The following is an 18,680-nucleotide window of genomic DNA, read 5'->3' on the forward strand; positions in this document are numbered from 1 at the left end:
ATGTTGATCATATCTACTATATGATTCACGTTCGACCTTTCGGTCTCCAGTGTTCCGAGGCCATGTCTGTACATGCTAGGCTCGTCAAGTTTAAGCCGAGTATTCCGCATGTGCAAAACTGTATTGCACCCGTTGTATGTGAACGTAGAGCCTATCACACCCGATCATCACGTGGTGTCTCAGCACGACGAACTGTCGCAACGGTGCATACTCAGGGAGAACACCTATACCTTGAATTTTAGTAAGGGATCATCTTATAATGCTACTGCCGTACTAAGAAAAATAAGATGCGTAAAAGATAAGCATCACATGCAATCAAAATAGGTGACATGATATGGCCATCATCATCTTGTGCCTTTGATCTCCATCTCCAAAGCACTGTCATGATCTCCATCGTCACCAGCTTGACACCTTGATCTCCATCGTAGCGTCGTGGTCGTCTCGCCAACTATTGCTTCTACAACTATCGCTAACGCATAGTGATAAAGTAAAGCAATTACATGGCATTTGCGTTTCATACAATAAAGAGACAACCATAAAGCTCCTGCCGGTTGCCAGTGACTTTTACAAAACATGATCATCTCATACAATAGCGTATATCACATCATGTCTTGACCATATCACATCACAACATGCCCTACAAAAACAAGTTAGACATCCTCTACTTTGTTGTTGCAAGTTTTACGTGGCTGCTATGGGATTCTAGCAAGAATCGTTCTTACCTACGCATCAAAACCAAAATGGTGATTTATCAAGTTTGTTGTTTTAACCTTCAACAAGGACCAGCCGCTGTCAAATTCGATTCAACTAAAGTAGGAGAAACAGACACCCGCTAGCCACCTTTATGCAAAACTAGTTGCATGTCTGTCGATGGAACCGGTCTCATGAACATGGTCATGTAAGGTTGGTCTGGGCCGCTTCATCCAACAATACCTCTGAATAAAAATAAGACGTTGGTGGTAAGAAGTATGACAATCACCGCCCACAAATCTTTGTGTTCTACTCACGCATATCATCTACGCATAGACCTGGCTCGGATGCCACTGTTGGGAAACGTAGCATGCAATTTCAAAAAAATTCCTACGCTCACGCAAGATCTATCTAGGAGATGCATAGCAACAAGAGGGGGAGAGTGTATCCACGTACCCTCGTAGACCGAAAGCGGAAGCGTTTGACAACGCGGTTGATGTAGTCGAACTTTTTCTCGTTCCGACCGATCAAGCACCGAACGTACGACACCTCCGAGTTCTGCACAGGTTCAGCTTGATGACGCCCCTCGAACTCTTGATACAACAATGTGTCAAGGGAGAGTTCCATCAGCACGACGGCATGGTGACGGTGATGGTGAAGTGATTCACGCAGGGCTTCGCCTAAGCACTACGAAGATATGACCAGAGGTGTAATCTATGGAGGGAGGCGCCGCACACGGCTAACAGATGCAGTTGTGTGTTCCAGGCGCCTCCCCCCCCCCTCATATATATAGGTGGGAGGGAGAGGGAGCAGCCAAGGGGGCGCCCAAGTAGGAGGAATCCTACTTGGGGCCCTAGACCTATTCCCCCCCTTACCATAATTTCCAAAGGGGGAAGGAAGGAGGACGGAGGAGGGAAGGAAGGGGGAGGCTGAATCCCTCCCCTTCCTTTCTCTCTTCCCCTATTTCCTTCCCCTCCAGGTTCGGCCTATATGCGGGGCGCAGCAGCCCATGCTGGCTGCTGCGTTTCCCCTCTTGGCCCAATAGGCCCATATCTTTGCCGGGGGTGCCCGGAACCCCTTTCCGGTGACCCGATATGTACCCGGTACCCTCGGAACACTTCCGATGTCCGAATACCATCGTCCTCTATATCAATCATTACCTATCGACCATTTTGAGACTCCTCGTCATGTCCGTGATCTCATCCAGGACTCCGAACAACATTCGGTCATCAAATCACATAACTCATATAATACAAAATCGTCATTGAACGTTAAGCGTGCGGACCCTACGGGTTCGAGAACTATGTAGACATGACCAAGACAGATCTCCGATCAGTAACCAACAGCGGAACCTGGATGCTCATATTGGTTCCCACATATTCTACGAAGATCTTTATCGGTCATACCGTAATGACAACATACGTTATTCCCTTTGTCATTGGTATGTTACTTGCCCGAGATTCGATCGTCGATATCTTCATACCTAGTTCAATCTCGTTACCGGCAAGTCTCTTTACTTGTTTCGTAATACATCATCCCGACTAACTCAGTAGTCACATTGTTTGCAAGGCTTCTTATGATGTGTATTACCGAGAGGGCGCAGAGATACCTCTCTGATACTCGGAGTGACAAATCCTAATCTCGATCTATGCCAACCCAACAAACACCTTCGGAGATACCTGTAGAGGATCTTTATAATCGCCCAGTTATGTTGTGACGTTTGATAGCACACAAGGTATTCCTCCGGTATCCAGGAGTTGCATAATCTCATAGTCGAAGGAATATGTATTTGACATGAAGAAAGCAATAGCAATAAAACTAATAGCAATAAAACTAAACAATCAATATGCTAAGGTAACGTATGGGTCTTGTCCATCACACCATTCTCCTAATGATGTGATCCCGTTCATCAAATGACAACACATGTCTATGGTTAGGAAACTTAACCATCTTTGATTAACGAGCTAGTCTAGTAGAGGCTTACTAGGGGCACGGTGTTTAGTCTATGTTTCCACACATGTATCAAGTTTCCGGTTAATACAATTCTAGCATGAATAATAAACATTTGTCATGATATAACGAAATGTAAAATAACAACTTTATTATTGTCTCTAGGGCATATTTCCTTCAGTGTTGTGAAGTAAGCAAAAGAACATATGTGTCTCACATGAAGTCTACCCTCTTTTTGTGTTGGGGGAGAAGAATGAGATCCAACTCAAAAGTCAAGGAAAGCGGCCTAGACCACTGACTTTTGATGAAAGGCTTCTGAATATGGATTGGTCTGGTAAACCATTTTTTTGATGAATTAGCTTATCACCATAATCCATCACTCCGGTATCTCCCTATGATTTCACAATATGGTACATGACAAAAACACACTACACCAATGACAATGTGTTTGTTAATCTGACACATGTTAATGTTTCACAAAGATTGAGTATTCAATACAAGCAATCCAGACTGTGAGGAGTTGGTCGTGTCAATTATTTGTGAAGTCAAACTATGAAAACTAACCGTAATTTTTGGGCTCGTTGATGTAAAGTTCAATTTGCATTTTTGTGTTTCTTCTTCTTATTTTGCTTTTTTGGGGGGGGGGGGGGGTCCTGCTGTTATTTCCTTTTGTTTGTGTTGTGCTCTTGTGTTATCATGGTGCCTTATTCCAACTAGATGATTCCCTACACGTCGTTTCAAGATTATTTTCTAATATATTTCGATGATACTTGATTGTACATCATCATATTTGATAATGTGAGAACTAAAATTGAAGATACAAATGATTTATTGTATTTGATTATTGTACAGTTGTAGACATTTATTAAATATGAATAGAATAAAAAAATCATGCATGTTTGAATGTTGAGGTAGCTTTTACTTATGAGTGGTCGCATGTTCAGGTGAACCTTTTTCCCATGCATGTTTAATGATGAGGCGGCATGCTTACACATCGACAGAAATGGGTTAGGGGTATTGCTATCTTTCAATGATATTTGGTTGTATGAAACATGAATATTTGGTAATATGAGAACTAAAAATACAAATGATTTATTATGTGGTTATTGTATAGTTATAAAATATTTATTAAATGTGAATAAAATGAAAATCCTCATGCATGTTAGCACGTTGAGGTAGCATGTACTTATGAATGGGTATATGTTTTTTGTGTGTGTGGATATGCATGATTACATGTTGAGGTGGAATTTTTTTCATGCATATTGAATGATGAGCCGACATGCTTGCATGTTGAGAGAAATATGTTGACAGTGGCAGCTATTTAGATATAGAAGATACAAAATGACAAGTATTCAAGAGCTTCCTTGAGGGAAAAGTGGAAATGAAGAACCACTTGAACATTTTATTTATTTATAGAAAATTGAGTAGAATGTAAGATATACACATCTGCAGACACTTACGCTGCTCCTAGCGAAGGTTTAAGTCATTTGAGTTTCAGGAGAGGAAGTAAACACGGTTCTTCATTATAGACAGGAACCGTCTCCTACTGAAAAACAACCCAGTTGGTGAGGCAAACATGTGTATATTATGTATAAAGTTCATAATGTTAACAATCTGACATCACTTCATAGATGTTTAAGCGAACATGTTGTGACACGTTCAATTCCCATGAATGAATCTCAAAGCAAAACATGTTTCAATCATTGTTCACTCACACACACCTCTCTGAGTGAACTATGAGCTAACAACACTAAACAGTTCGCTTAGAGCATGGCAATTTTAACCAGTTCTCTTTGATGTAGCATGACAATTTTGTTCTGCCAGTATGGCACATCCTAAACAAGTTGGAAATTTCTTTTTTTTGGCTTACAATTCTCCATGTTGCATTATAGAAAATCTCTGAACTCGTGGCAATTACTCAGCTGCAGCATGTCAAATTCCTGACAATAGTTCTTCTCACATGGCCATTTTTGTTTAGAACATGGTAAAGCTTTATATAATGGCATGCCAAATATATTTATTATAGCATGACAATTCTCGAGTGTTTACTGGGTGTGGAGGGAATCTTCTATATCTAAATAGCTAGCCCCCACTAATCTATTTCTCTCAACATGCAAGTATGCCACCTCATCAAGCAACATGCATTAGAAAAGACCCACTTCAACATTCAATGAGTCATAGGAAAAGGTTGACTTCAACATGCAAACATGCATGATATATTTAATAAATATTTTACAATCAAACACAATAAACCATATGTATTTTTAGATTTAGCTCACATATTATTTCTCCGAATATTTTTATTTCCATAAAATTATTAATATCTTAGAAAAATATTGCAAAATAATCCCGCAACAACGTGCGAGGCATCGTCTAGTACTCCCAAATCTGGCGTTCGCTCAGATGACTTCCCATAGGATAAGATAGTTCCCTCGGGGTAACCTCGCTAAGGGAACGTCAGCTCCATATTGGGGTTCATAAAGTTTGATGCATGTTGGTTATGACAGAATCACTCGAATGGCGATCAAATCAATGGTTAGTTTACACCATCTTGGAAATATAAGAACAACTCTAGCAGAGTCACCAAATGGCCCGGATCGCCATAGTAACCATCAATATGGCGATTTTGACTGAAAACACACCCTAGTAGAGCCGCCAACCGGCGCTCGGCCAACAAAATTTATGGAGCGTCCTACATATCCAGTCAGCAGTGTGCCTCCATATTTGGAGACTGGGGACATTGATAAGGAGGGGCCTCCATCCGCAACCCATCGCGTGGGAGCGAAATTTCAGCCCGGTCCCTTTTCCCCCATGTGTAGCTCAATCAATGGTGCGGTTGTCTGTATGGTTGCCGCTTCTACCCTGCCAATGATGTAACCGCATATCCACCGAGAAAAGCGCCAATTAATAGTCACGGTGTTTCCCACCCGAACATGGAAAATTAAATCCCACCCTCACTTCCCGTCAGAGTGCGCCCATTTGCAAGTATAAAACTCCCATCACCCTCCTTTGCTGGCGCCACCGCATTCACCCTTTTCCCCCATTCCTGTTGCCGCACACTCACCCCCATCCCCCATGTGTTGGCCGCCACCCTCTCTTCCCTCAGGGCATCTCCAGCCGCGCCCCTAGGAAGGCCTCCCCAGGCGGTTTTTTTTGCGCCGGCGCCCAAAAAACGGCCCAGTCGCGCCCCCAGGAGCTCGATTTTCGCCGGCCTGGGCCGAAAACAGCGCCCGCGGATCCAGGCCGAACCCGGCGCGCTGGGGGGCGCCCGGGGGCGCCGGGGAGAACTGTTTTGGCACGAAAAAGCCGCGGGCCAGCCGCGTCAGGGACACGGCGGCTCGTCTTCCCCCAACTGCCTCGGTTCCTGCGGGGAATCAATGGCAAGGCTGCCGCCGGTCAGCCTTGCCGTTGATTCCTCACGGGTGGCGTGTCACGGGACGACGCGCCGACGCCTCCCCTCCCTCGCACGCGTACACACGGGCGCGGAGCGGCTATAAAAGCCGGCGGTCTCTCGCCTGTGCCCACACCAGACTCGCCCCTCGCCGCCGCCCAGCCCCTCTCTCTCCGTCTCTGTCTTCCTCTCCCAAGCGCCACCGGCAGCCCCTCTCTCTCCCTCTCTACCACCGCCGAGCCCGTCGCCATGGCAGAGCGCTTCCCCGGAGACGAGGCGGCGGCGAACGGCTTCGGCCGTCGTTCGCTCCGCGAACAGGAGTCCTGGCTCCTGTTCCAGGCGAACATCCCGGCGCCGCCGGACATGCGCGCCGGGCCGACGGGATGAAGGCTCAGCGACGGGGGAGTGCCCGTTCCCTCGTTACCCAACGCCGTGGCGAAGCCCAGGTACTTCGCCGAGGAGGTCGAGGTCGCGCGCGCCTCCCTGACCGACGACGAGCGCTCCCTCCCCCAGTACGCCGGCGGCAATCACGCGGCTTGGGCGGCGTACTTCCAGCGCCGCCAGCAGCAGCGCCTGGCCTCCACCAACGACGCGCCGGTGTTCAGCGGCGCGAAGAACAGCGAGGGGCGCCACCTGTGGTGGGGCGTCCTCGGCCGCACGCTGGATGGCGTGCTGGCGTACCATGACGGCGGCAACAACCCGCCGTTGACCTATCCTGCGACGGGGGCCGCCCCGTCGCAACACCGACGCGCATGGGCGCCAAGGAGGTTCGCCTCCTCCTCGTCTTCCTCCTCTCGCTCATCTTCCCACTCCTCCGGTTCTCCGGCGCTTCTCGGCGTCAAGGCCGAGCCCGCGGCGGAGACGCCAATCGGTCGGCGCACTCGCAGCGTCGGCATCGTCATCAACGAGGGCGGCCGGCGCGCCTCCTCCTCGTCGGCTCCTCCGCGCTTCATCAAGCCAAAGACGGAGCCGGGGCTGGCGCCGGTGAAGGCGGAGTTCGACGACGATGACATGGCCCTAGAATGGGCGCGCCAGGACTCCATTACGATGGAGAAGGCGCGGGGGGAGAAGGAGAAGGAGCGCCAGCGCACCGCCCTGCGCCGCTTCGAGGAGCGCCGACGCGGCCGCGATGAAGACGGGGTCGTCGTCTTATGCGACAGCGATGACGACGACGCGCCGCCGCCAGTCCGCCATGGCGTCGCCGGGCAAGGGTCCAGCAAGGGCGTCCGCGTCAAGGAAGAGAAGGCCGACGACGACGATGGCGGCGACAGCGGCGACGACTTCAGCCCCTTTCTTTTTTAGATTAGATTAATGTAATGAAAATGCACGAATTTTACCGAAATTTGCCATGTTTGGCCGAAATTTCACTAGTTTTTATCATAACTTCGCCGAATGATCCTTCTTTTTTTATTTTAATACGCGCCTGGGGGCGGCCCTGGGGGCCGACGGCTGGGGACCGACTCGCCCCAGGGTCATTTTTTGCGCCGGCTCACCCCCAGATGGCGCTTTTAGACGCCCCCTGAGAGGCCAACGGCTGGAGATGCCCTCATTACCATGTCAGTACGGTCGTGCCCTCCCTACGAACCTTTCCCAGATGAGACGGAAGAGGACCATGCTAAGAGAGTTCTGGGAAGGGCATGGGAGTTCTCAGATTGGGTCGAGGGTGACGTGCCCGCCTCTGCGTTGCCCTTGAGTATTTTGACCGCATTTACCGCCGCATGAATGGCTGCGTCGCTCAGGCCGACCTTCTAGGATGTGACCTTATCCCGCATCCAGGATCGGATGCACGTGCGTTTGTGGACTGTGTGGCTGCGGAAGTTGCGGCAGCCGCAGCCTCCCCGTCTGCAATGTTTCTTCGAAGAAGAGGAAGAGCCCGTAGTTTAGCAGAGAATCATTTGTGAAAATCCGTTGTGTAAACCCTTGTTGAAATCAAAATATAGACTCTACTAGAGTTGCTCTAGCGCTTATCCTTAAGTTGCTCTAAAATATTGATATATCCTGGTCACTTTTTCAAAACCTTTGGATCAACATCCAACGATTCACATCTCATGTAACTTTGTGTATAAATTATGGATTAAGCTTGCACTAAAGTTACACTAAGATCCCAAGATATAAATTGGAATGGTAGAAACAAAGACTGTACTTTGGGAAAGGAAAAACGACTGTACTTGGACTCATCCGGCGTGCATAGCACGGAAAGGGCCAAAGGGGAGCGGGCAAACTGGCGTCACTGCTCGAAGGGTCACCTCAATGGACATGAGCCATCCGTTTCCGTTGGATGTAGCCTGTGCCAACCTGTGATGAATGGACCGTGCACGCGTGCGCTCGTTTTTGGAGAGATTCGACCAGCATGCAGTGTGGCCAAGACTCTCTCACACACACATGTTAAGTACATCATTTTCACCCCGTGAAAAAGTATTAGCTCTGTAACAAAATGTAAGACATTATTATCTGTACACAATAGCTAAATGTCAGCCCACTGACTTTAGCTTTTGGGTCAGTCAATTTTGAGAAAGGCGAAGAAGTTCGCCGGAGGGAGGCTAGAGGAAAGAGAAGGAAGGGGCTCGTCGGAGGCTACCCCATCACCTATCTTAGATTGGGAGTGGCAGCACGGCGCGCGCGCGGGGAGTGGGGGAGCAGCAGCTCGGCGATGGTGCAAGTTTGTCGGCGAAAATCAGCGGGGGTGGAGGGGGGGCACGGTGGTGGGTCGCAGTTGGGGGAGTGCGACGCGTCGAGGCGCGGTGGTTTGAAGGAAGAAAATGAACAAGAGCATGCGGGAGATTGAAGAAGGTGATCCGCCCTTTCATTTCGCATCCGAATCGGTTGGTAACAATCGATTGACCCAAATTCAAAAATTAGCCTACTTACATCTAGCCAGTCCTTTGTTTGTAAGTACATTGTAAAAACAAATTAAACGAAGTACATTGTACTTTTGGCGGCGAAGGAACTGCCCGGTGGAAATTATGGCACGCCAATCACCAGCCCGATGTAAAGTACTGGTATGCAAAGTCCAATCACCAGCCAACGTCGGGCTTTTGTCTTTTAAGAAAGTAGGGTACGCACTACACAGGTCCGCGAAAGTACAACTATACAATTAGATATTTTTCCTTCAACAGAGACAGGATGGCAAATTAGAAACCAAAAATCTGATTCAGGGTTCTTGATGTAAAATTTATTATGTTTTTATGGTGTCTTGTACTTCTGTGAACTTTATAGAGAAAAAAAAGTACCAAACTTTATAGAGAAAAAAGTACTGAAGAAAAAAGAACTGATGGGAAATGATTGGAATCACCCGATGGGACACGACGCGTGCGTCCGTCATCTCCATGGTCGTTGGATCAGATTTTAATGAGATGGCTAGAAGTAACATATTACTTAGACTAGTTTTTGTAACTGAGTGGTTGTTATAATTTCTCCCATCGCAGCAACTGATGTGTTGCGGGATCTGAGTCTGAATCCCCTTGAGAGCAGCCACCATCCGTGCTCCTCTAAAGCACCCCTGTTGTGCCACCACTGACGCCGGCGAGCACGCGCTCCGCCATCGCGGTTCGTCAGCCGCCTCCAACACTATCCACCATCTCTCCTCCTCCCACTTCTCACCTTCATTCAGACCAGGCGCTGGCAGCCGCGTCGCCCTCTCTCCTCCTCCCTCTTCTCACCTTCATTCAGACCAGGCGCTGGCAGCCGCGTTGCCCTCTCTCCTCCTCCCTCTTCTCGATCGACGGCGTCCGCTCCTGCTGCTACCTGGTGATGAAGAAGAAGACATCTGCTAGACACCGACGACGCAGGGCGCAGTCCACTTCTGCACCATCACTGTTGTTGCAAAATAAAAAACAAATATGCAACAAGACCGATGTTGCAAAAAAAAAATCGCAACAAGACTTCTGTTGCAAAAAAAAAATCCCCAACAATACCTTTGTTGCTAAAAAAATATCCCCAACACAACGTTTGTTGCAAAAATAATTCTGCAGCACAATCTCTATTGTATAAAAAATCTGCAACACAACCTCTGTTACTATTGTTTCTTCAACAAGGTCTTTATTGTAAAGTAGAGAAAAGAAGTTCACCCTGCTAGATTTGTGTCACATCTGACGGCTCGCGAGGCGGCGGATCTTTTTAAAAAGATCCATCGAGCGACGCGTAGCAGCCTCCAAAACTTATTGACTAAATATAGTTAGAAAAAGGAGCGAATCAACCTGTGGTTGAGTTGGTTAGGTGGACAGTTGTATTCCCAACCCACCAGGGTTCAAATCCTGGTGCTCGCATTATTCCTGGATTTATTTCAAGATTTCCGGTGATGCGTGATCAAGGTCACCACCACAGCATCATTTGCGAGAATCTGATCGTTAAATATCCTGCGGCTCCTCTCCTTCCAGAGATGACATGCCACAAGGTGAAGAAGTTGCTTGTTTGAGAGACGGCGAGCTTCTTCCACCGTCCATGAATGGATGTGGAACATCCAGCAATGGCCGCAGCCTCAGGGTGCGAGGTGTTGAAGGCGAACCAAACCCTCAATGGCCTCACCGCCTCAGGAACATAAACTGTTTTTCAATGGCCTCCATGCATATTTGAGCTTCGCCAACGATGGTAAATATGCTTGGATTCAGTTAGACCTACCGATCTGATGCATGCATGGTCGCCATATTCTGTCACGTCAAAATGGTGACCTAGCTAGACCTGCTCCACCATACTAGCGCTCCAAGCTGTACTGTATGATACAGTCGTAGGCCGGCTAGGCTAGGCTAGGTAGCTGCATCCTGTACAGTACTACGTACGTACGAACCCAACGTATCGCAATGATGAGTATAGCTATGGCAAAACGTACGCGCTCCGCCACGGTGCGTGCCGTCTTGGGCACCTCCCCGTCAGCCGTCAGCCGTCAGCCCGGCCACGGCCTCACGGGAGGCGAGAGTGCTCTCTTCGTCTGTTCCTCTCCGGCTATGCGGTCCAGCACGCTTCGTCTGCCAATTCTGCGGAAGAAGATAAAAATAAAACAAAGAGCTTGTGTGGAATCTTCGTCTCTCCGTCCATGCAATCACGCTCTCGATTACGATTAGCATGGGGGCGACGAAGCTAGGCCAGGCTAGGCAGGCAGACCGGCATAACTTGAATGCAGTTATGACACCCATGCCTCCGGCCGGGATCCAACGATGGAGCAGAGGCGTAAATGCCATAACGTTCTGTCCCTGGAAGGCCGCTGATCGATCGATGGTCGACGTCGCTGGAGCTCCGGTCGGTGTGGGATGGCCGTAAATGTGGAGACCAAGTGAACTGTGAAAGAACAGCAGGCCGGGGCCAGCCGGGGAAGAGGGATCGGGGGAGAGAAAAGCTGACGGAGCGAACGCGGAAGACTAACTTGCATGCAGGCACTGCTGCTCGTCTGCTCCCGGCCAGTGTGAGGTGATAACTAAATTGCAGCAGGTCTCGTAGCAGTACTGCTGCTTCGCTGGACCACCTCATACCTTCTGGCCGCATCTACGTCGTCGCCGTGCCAGACGGCACACGGCAGCGCCACCACCGGTCAAAGTGCTCGTCCGGCTAACCTTGTAGGAGGAAGCCGATGATGGGCTACCGGTGACACGGCGAGACGTGCTTCCCATTACTGAAGGAATCTTGTAATGGCCAGTGGGCACACTGACACCGGCACATCAACTTTTCATAAAAATAATAATTCAGGGAGGTAAAATTTCATAAAAAATGCGTTGGTTTGTTGTTTTTTTTTTGAGAAGAAATGCATTGGTTTGTAGCCTACGCAAAAATGAGAAAATCCTGGCCCAAAAACAATAAAAAGGAAGGCCCATTTTTATAGACACATTTGTCATTTTTTTGTGTACACCACGTATGAAAATATATATTGCTAAAATTTATAAGCAAACACTGCATTTATATGTATATGTACACATTTTTTAAGAAAAATTGAGGGTATATAGAATCAGGTATCCGGGTGACAATAATGCTCCGGGGAGATGGGGCTCCAAAACGCATTATCAGCTATGACACCACCTATATGACGCTTATTAGCATCGTGTATGAGGGGTGATGCACTATTCGTCCATAATGGGTCGCGGGCTCCGTTTAGGTCATTGTGACTTCCCAACGCCAGCCTCGCTATTGTTTTCGAGCGCTGGTACCGTTATGTGCTAGTGATTTTTTTTTCCTTTTTATTGCCATCGTTTGTCCAATCAGTTAATTTTTTTTGTTTTCTTTCCCTGGGTATTATAATCCGTCTTTAAACAAAAAACAAATCATCATTGTGTATTAAGATAAATATTCACCATGTATTATACAATTTAAAATTCTTCATTATATTTTAAAATTTTGTTTACCATGTTTAGAAAAATATTCATAGAGATTCAAAAAGTGTAGTGTCAAAAATGCTCTTATATTATGAGACAGAGAGAGTATTCGATTAACTTTTGCCATGTTTAACAATTTTTTACTGTTTATTAAAATATGTTTGTCATGTATAAAATAATGTTTAAAATGTCTAAAAATGGTCATCATGTGTTTTTCGAAAAAAATAAGGTAAAAAAAGGAAAAAAAATAAAAAATTGAAACAGAAAACCAAAAAGCCGGAATGAAAAGTACAACCGAAACCTAAAAAGGTACCAGCAGCGCTACAAAACAAAAGAACAGGAACAACTGAAAAAAAACCACAACAGAATACCGTCAAAAACTTTGAAGCTAAACGCGAAAAAAATAGCAGGAGAAACAAAACAATAAACATCAAAATAAAACCCTCAAAACCAAAGGAGCAGCACAACAAAGAAAACAGCAAAAAAAAAAAAAACAAATGGGTCAGGCAATTCACGTTGCGCGTCGTGTCGTGCCATCAGCACGCCTGCACCGTCATATACACGCGATAAGACTATCTAGGCCGATCCATTAAAAATAGCGGGTTGTACTTGGCATATCCCCCAGCATTTGTGTTCATCAATTTTCTCATAAGAAAATCATCAAATTTTCAAAAAAAGTTCAGTAATTTTAGTAAAAGTGTAAAATTTAAAGATGTCCAAGAATTGCGAACAATTTCTTCATTCCAAAAATAGTTCCCGAATTCAAAAAAAAATTTGTGGATTCAATTTTTTTACTATTTTAAAAATGTTCGTGAATTTTAAAACCCTGGATTCAAAAAATGTTCGTGGAATAAAATAATTATTCATGAATTCTTTAAATGTAAATGTATCTAAAAAATATTCAAGAATTCCAATCTTCATATTCATGATTTTCCGAAAATGTTCGTGAATTCCAATTTTCTTTGTGAAGTCAAAAAGTATTCACAAAATCCAAAAATGATCATTATTGGAAATAAATGGTCGTGAATTATAAAACGTACATGCTTTCAAAGAATGTTCATGATTCCAAAAACTGTTTGAGGTATTTTAGAAAAAAAATCATAAATTGAAAAAATGTTCAAGAAATCAAAAGTTGTTCACAAAATTGAAAAAATGTTCACTAATTCAAAAAGTTTTCATGAATTTTATTTTTTTCGTGAATTGTGAAAATATATTAAAATTTGAAAATAGAAAATATAAAGGGAAATATAACTAAAATACAGAAAAAAAACATGTCAGGAAAGGATCGAAAGGTGATTCTATATATGAGCCGGCCCAACTTTGCGCAAAATCATGGACGCGTGTGAGCGGTAGGTTGCTATTGATCTATCTACTTTTTTTTAACACGGTACAGACGCTAGCACTCATATATACGCTCATACAATTACCCCTATGTATGGACAGACGCACACCCTATCCCTATGGGCACCCCCGAAAGATTAAGCCGGCATGTCATCTTAAGATTTTACGAAGTCACCGTAGGCGTCTCGTAGTCAATGGAAGCGTTTCCTCCCACTAAACATGTATTCCCAGAAATCCTAAAATAAATTCAAAATAAATGCAAGCACCAGGATTTGAACCCTAATGAGGTGAGGATACCACTGTCCTTCTAACCATCCAACCATATACCAAGCTATCTACTAGGGAGCACCTATTGGACGTTCACTGCGTCAAACAGCGGTGGGCTGCAAAGGAAATCCCAACTGGGCCGACCCATTAGCAGTCACCCAAGCGAATCCATTGTAGTGTGAATAGTGTTGCGTAGAAATCCTAAAAAGGCAGTGCACCCACATTCGATCGAACTCGCGACATCTCATTGTAGACCGGCATTCATGATTATTGGGCAGTGCGAGTCTTTATGAACTAACAATAGAGGTTGATCAAACATTTCTTGAACATTGTTTTCTTTTTGAAGAATACAATTTTTGAAATTCTGACCATTTATGAAAAAGCGAATAATTATTGAAATTTGTGATCAGTTTGTTAAAATTTTGAACAACTTTGAAATTCCAAATATTTTTTGAAATTTTGAACAAATCTTGACGATTTTAATATTTTTTAAAAAGTGAACAATTTTTCGAAATTCTGAAAATTTTACAAAAAGTGCGTACAAAATTTAAATTCCTGAACATTTTTTTGAAGATTTGACCTTTTTGAAAATAATGAATTTATGAAAAAATAAAAGGAAATGAAATGGAAAAAAAGTAAAAGAAGAAACATTAAAAAGAACAGATTCAGGGACCTTCTAGAAGGCTCCAAAAATCGGTAAAACTAGAATAAAACCTATTAGAATTTAGAAGGTTCCTTAAACTGGAATGAGAAAGCTTTGCATACAACTAAAAGTTGTGCCTTTAAGCGACACGTTACGGCAACGTGCGTCAAATCGGAAATTCCGACATACTACGCACACGCGTAATAGGTATTGCACATCAACTAGTGAGATCACTAATTAAAGGTTACCCATTGCAAATACGTACAACTTTTCATCTTCCCTGGTGCTGACAAATGCACACATGTTTGTGAGTCCCTTGTCACAACCTAATTTTTTTCCTTTATTATCAAAAATTCATTTTTTAAATGTTTAATCTCTCAAACCGTTTCTCTAAATCACAAACACCTTTTGATTCGTCATGTCATATTTTGTAAATTAGATCATATATTAATATGTTTTGAAAAACTTTTTTCTATGAGAAAATAAAAATACAAAAATAACAAAAACCGTTACAGCTTTGTTTTTTAAAAATAAAAAAGCAACCGAGAAAAACCAAAACCCATGCATATTTTGTGCTTTTTCACTTTTTTTAGAAGCATAGCTTGTGCTTCCGTGGAAGCATACGACGTGCTTCTTCATTTTTGAGAGACAAATGTGAGGGGCTTTGTGAAAATCCGGACCGCTTTCAAGCACTCTTCTGACCGTCCTGACCAACCAAAAACCCTACCCCCTTCCACGTGTTTTCGGTTAACACTGCTTCAGAGCGTCAGCGCCCGCATTCATACCCGGCCAGAACGGACATGGCCGCTCACTGGCGTCATCGTTGAAGTGGCGCGCCGGCCGAGAGAGCGCCACCCATGATGCTTCCCTGTGCAGGCGACTGCCGCACGTTCAAACGACATGACGGCCGGCCCTCCATCCGTATGCCGTCCACATTGATGGAACGCGGTTGCCGAGGCGTCTTCTCCGACGCCACCCGTCCGTTCCTCTGCTGCCCACCATTGCTATATAAACCGCTGCCCTGGCCATAGCCGCAGTCATCCACCTCTGATCCCTCTTCGCACCACTCCCATCATGGATCCTTCCCCCGCCAAAACTCTCTGGGACGGGCTAACCTCGGACCAGAAGAAGGAGATGGCCACCATTGTTGTCGGCTGGCTGGCCGGCAGGCAGCCAGAGGACGACGACGTCCCAATGGAGGACGCTGCGGCGTTGAACCGGCGTCATCCTTCTCCTCCGCGCCACCCTTGCCGGTGCATTGCACCATGACCATCGGCGAGGCCCGTGCCCATTACATGGACATGGTGCAGGAGGAGCAGGAGGAGAAGTTCCGGGAGGTGTAGGCCAACACCGCCTACAACAACCACCTCCTACAGGAGCACGTGCAGGCGGAGCAGCAGCTCGTCGCCGGCAGGACTGTCGCACCGGACGCGGACCTGGCGGAGTAGGAGGCGTTGCTCGAGTCCTACTGCTCCGCCACGAGATTCGCCTCGCCCGCTGGCGGTACCGTCAGCGGGTGGCGGAGGTGGCAGCCACCTACAAGGTGATTCGGCGAGACCGAGGAGGAGGAGGAGGACATCGCCGAGTCCGCGCCCCGCCGTGACGACCACGAAGCCGGCACGTCCGCGAGCGCCGCCGACAGCGAGGAAGAATAGTGCACGATAAGATGCCGCCACTCGTGTCTCAGGAAGGCCACCGCTCCTCCCCCTCCCGTCGACTCCAATCTTGGTGGACTCAACATCGTCGGCCGATTAGTCGCTTGGCGGCGATGTTGAGGCGGACAACGTCACTTTCAGCTTCACTTCAGTTTCACTTCTCGGGGCTCATGGTCGGACATGGGGGATGGGCACCGGCGACCAGTTAGAGTATGTATTAATTATACCATCAGAGCCGGACTAGCACTACTTTGATGTAAATGTAATGAAATCTGTCGTGTTTATATGAAATCTGGATGTGTTTATATGAAATTCATCTGTTTTGAATTTCATTCAATTGGTTCAAGTTGTAGTCAAAAATAAAATGCATGTGGCTGCGGTTGAATGACGTCTCCCGCATATGAGTCCGTAGATGGATGTAGAGAGAATTTACGGGTAGGCGTTGAAGGTACCCTTACACGCTAGAATGCCCATTAGCCCAGGCCCCAGGGCACGTCCTAATCACTGTTCAAGATATCTTCCGATATTTCGATAAATCAGCCAATGTATCGCTTATCGTTGTCTGGCCGATAAGATAAATCGACCGATAAATCAACCGATATGGCGATAAATCGGTCGATATGCCGATAAATTGGCCGATTTATCCCTTATCATGGGTCGACCGATAAGTTTCCGATAAGTGATGTCCCCAACATTGATCCTAATATACTTTTCACGTTGCAAGTGACAAACTGCACATCCTCTCAGTCTCAGGCGTGAGGCCATGGCGAGTACCTTTCCCACCCCGACCCTCTCGACGCCCAAGCTGTCCCTGCCACCGCTCGGTCCTTCGCGCCGCAACGCTGCCGCTGCCGCTGCCTCGTGGCGGCACCGCGGGCAGATCTGCGCGACCACCGGAGGCGATGCTCCCGCAGCAGCAGCGACGACAGAGGAGGAAGCAAAGGCTAGGAAGGAGCAGAGGAAACGATGCCTGAGGTGCGGCGTCCTGTACCTGGACGAGGAGAACTCCGCTGCTGCCTGCGCCTTCCATGGCCACATCACCGGTAGGTATCGTATCAGCACCACTGACTGCTGCATCACACTACAGTACACTAGTTGCAAAATATCTTCAGGTTGCGGTTGGGCTTGCGACTCTCTGCGTGCTGTGTACCACGAACGTCCTTGCCCATGCATACGACTGCAGCAGCCTATGCAAAACTATAGGCCGGAGGAGCTTCCCGAGGCCCGTTTGAGAGTGGACATATGCGTGTTTGTGTTGCAGGTGAGAAGGGGCTGTTTTCGCTGTCGCCGCCGCACCAAGGGATCGACGGCGAGTGGAGCGACAAGAGCGGGGTCATCGTCTACCGGTGGAACGACCGTGGCGACCGCCCCAACACCGGCCGTGCCAACTGGAAGGGGAGGTGGAGCTGCTGCCAGGAGCGGGACGAGGAAGCGCCGCCGTGCCGCCGTGGGCACCACGTCTCCTACGACGATGGCTTCACTCTCTTCTAGCCACGATTCGCCATATGTTCTGATAAGCTAGAGACTGTAATTCGGGAGGAATTTCTGTGTTCCAAATTAACTGTGTAAAGTTGCTTCTACTTAATGTTGAAACTAAAAATGATAAGTGAAGCTTACTGAATAAGTGAATATGAACCAGAGGTTGACCATTTGCAGACAATAAAGTCTTGAGGTATTTTCTAGTCAAATATTTGTGAAATAGTTAATAAAGATGGTTGTATGCATCAATTGATGCAGAGGCCAGGGTTTAGCCTTCTTTTCCAAAAAGAATTTTTTTGCATACAATGAAGTCTTCATGGCTTCACGAACATGGTCGTAGGTGCATAAAACCATAAAATATATCTAACACGATCCATGTCATCATATCAAACAGAATGCGCACACTGTGATGCAACCGACTTAGATGGCTTTCATGCCGGGACGACATATCCTGGAGAGTGTGTTCGTTCTTCATGAAACCTTACATGAAATTCACTCAAAGAAATTAAATGGAGTTATCTTCAAAATGGACGTCGAAAAGGCTTACGATAAAGTTAAATGATCATTTTTGCAACAGGCTTTGTGTATGAAGGGTTTTGATGCGGCCTGGAGAAAGCAGGTCGAATCATTTATACAAAAGGGCAATGTAAGGATCAAGGTAAATGATGACATATGTCATTACTTTCAGACACAAAAGGGATTGAGACAAGAGGATCCGATGTTTTTCTATCCTATTTAATATCGTTGTTGATATGTTGGTGGCTCTCATTGGTCGAGCCAAAGAGGACGGTCAGGTGAGTTGGCTCATCCCTCATCTTGTAGATGATGGGGTATCTATAGTACAACATGTAGATGATACAATTATTTTTATGGAACATGATATGGTAAATGCTAAAAACATGAAACTGGTTTTGTGTCTTTGCAAACAATTGTCTGGCTTGAAAATCAATTTCAATAAGAGTGAACTG

General features: G+C 46.3%; 1 protein-coding gene across 1 annotated transcript; it reads left to right on the forward strand.

Moving 5' to 3' along the window:
* Positions 1 to 16,882: 16,882 nt before the first annotated feature.
* On the forward strand, positions 16,883 to 17,926 carry LOC125556213 (uncharacterized). Its single transcript, XM_048718993.2, has 2 exons — positions 16,883 to 17,276; positions 17,495 to 17,926. The coding sequence occupies exons 1-2, from the start codon at positions 16,997 to 16,999 to the stop codon at positions 17,722 to 17,724; spliced, it is 510 nt and encodes a 169-aa protein (XP_048574950.1). The 5' UTR covers positions 16,883 to 16,996; the 3' UTR covers positions 17,725 to 17,926.
* Positions 17,927 to 18,680: the final 754 nt, after the last annotated feature.

Source organism: Triticum urartu, chromosome 5A (genome assembly GCF_056163025.1).
Source record: "Triticum urartu cultivar PI428250 chromosome 5A, HENAU_Tu73, whole genome shotgun sequence".
Lineage (NCBI taxonomy): Eukaryota > Viridiplantae > Streptophyta > Magnoliopsida > Poales > Poaceae > Triticum > Triticum urartu.

Bases quoted from the DNA above. Each gene is read 5' to 3' on its own strand.
- LOC125556213 (XM_048718993.2), top strand. From the start codon at position 16,997: ATGGCGAGTACCTTTCCCACCCCGACCCTCTCGACGCCCAAGCTGTCC. The intron at 17,277-17,494 runs GTAGGTATCGTA...TTTGTGTTGCAG, and splicing joins CTTCCATGGCCACATCACCG to GTGAGAAGGGGCTGTTTTCG.